The sequence below is a fragment of the Cyprinodon variegatus genome, unplaced genomic scaffold, assembly GCF_000732505.1.
Source record: "Cyprinodon variegatus isolate N-32 unplaced genomic scaffold, C_variegatus-1.0 Scaffold114, whole genome shotgun sequence".
Taxonomy (NCBI): Eukaryota; Metazoa; Chordata; class Actinopteri; order Cyprinodontiformes; family Cyprinodontidae; genus Cyprinodon; species Cyprinodon variegatus.
In genome coordinates this window covers 677,953-679,243 of record NW_015150567.1, presented here as the reverse complement: position 1 = coordinate 679,243, position 1,291 = coordinate 677,953, and the positions used below count along the sequence as shown (strand labels likewise).

At 42.4% G+C, this 1,291-nt stretch overlaps 1 protein-coding gene across 2 annotated transcripts in view; it reads right to left on the bottom strand.

Moving 5' to 3' along the window:
- Positions 1-1,291, bottom strand: part of cep89 (centrosomal protein 89kDa) — a 111,780-nt gene that overhangs the window by 85,189 nt on the left and 25,300 nt on the right. For both annotated transcript variants that reach the window (XM_015375173.1, XM_015375175.1), the window contains exons 12-13: positions 891-1,071; positions 229-396 (exon numbers count right to left, since the gene is read on the bottom strand). In XM_015375173.1, coding sequence (XP_015230659.1) covers positions 229-396; positions 891-1,071 — 349 coding nt within the window. The remainder of the gene's footprint in view (positions 1-228; positions 397-890; positions 1,072-1,291) is intronic.

Genomic DNA, 1,291 nt, shown 5'->3' with positions numbered 1-1,291 from the left:
TGCCTTTAAGACATTTTAATGCTAATTAAGGCCTTATTTTTACATTATGGAATTTAAGACTTTTTAAGGATCCGTGGACACCCTGTAGAAGCTCCGCCCAAAAAGCCTCGTCTCAAGCATATCCTAATTAAATGAACGTGACTGGACAACTTTTTGCCGTGGGAGTTTTAGTTTTGCTGGTGGATAAACGTGAGTCAGTCACATCTGGCGCAGCAGTTCATCCAGTACCTGTGCGATTGTCTGCAGCTCTCCAGCTCAGTCCTCAGTTTCTTCACATCAGCCGTCAGGCTGCTTTTGTCCAGAGCCAGACTCCTGTTCTCCTCCTGTAGACTCGACATCTTTAAAAGCAGCTGCTCCTTTTCACTCTGACTTCTGCTCTCTTGCTCCTCCAGCTGTCTAAGAGTCAGGAGCAGAATTCACATCAGAAGTTTCCATGATATGACCAACTGCTTTCCTTGTTTAGATTTTGCCTAAATAAGATGTTGATGCAAACGGAGCACATAAAGTTGCTAATCGAAGCTTTACTAATCCTCCGGGTTTGTTTCAAAGAACTAGTATTTGTGATGAGTTTGCAGCAGTGCAGCTTTTCTCCCTAAATGACTCTCCTTCGTATTAAATAATTCATCAACCTGCTGGTCTCTGTAGTAATTAAAACCGTAGGTTTTTAGGGATTTCTCTTGTTGCAGTTTTAATCGCACCTTGTTTTTCTGTACCAAATCAATTATTAAGAGAAACATTAAAACGAACAAAGCCCTGGACTGTTTTACAAGTGAGAACATGTGTTGCTAGAGTCAACAACAAAAGGCCCTCCGTCAGAAGAATGGAACAGATCCGTTTAATTCTAATGCCTTTGTCCTATAAATATAAAGTAATGTCGGCTGTGGAAGTACCTTCTGAGTTTCCCAGTGATGCTACAGTGCTCATCCCAAGTCACGGCATCTTTCAGACGAGCCCGCTGGAGATGAACCTCTTTCTTTTGTTTCTGTAAGTCCCGTCTGCTCTCCTCCAGCTCCTCCTGCAAACGCTCCTTCTCGTCCTCCAACATCATAAGCTGCTTGGACAGTTTTGATACTTCAAAGAAAAGCAGAAGGACAAAGCAAAGCATTGAATCAACTACTACAGCAAAAGCTTCTTCAGTTTGGACACCTGAGTGAAGTTGGCCCCCCCCACCTTCTTCAAATCAGACAAAATTAGTATCAAACGTTTGTGCTACGTTTGTGCAGCAAAAATTTTCGTTTGTGCTGCTTTGGATTTGAAGATTTAAAGAAAGTAGGGGAGCTGGTTGACCTTT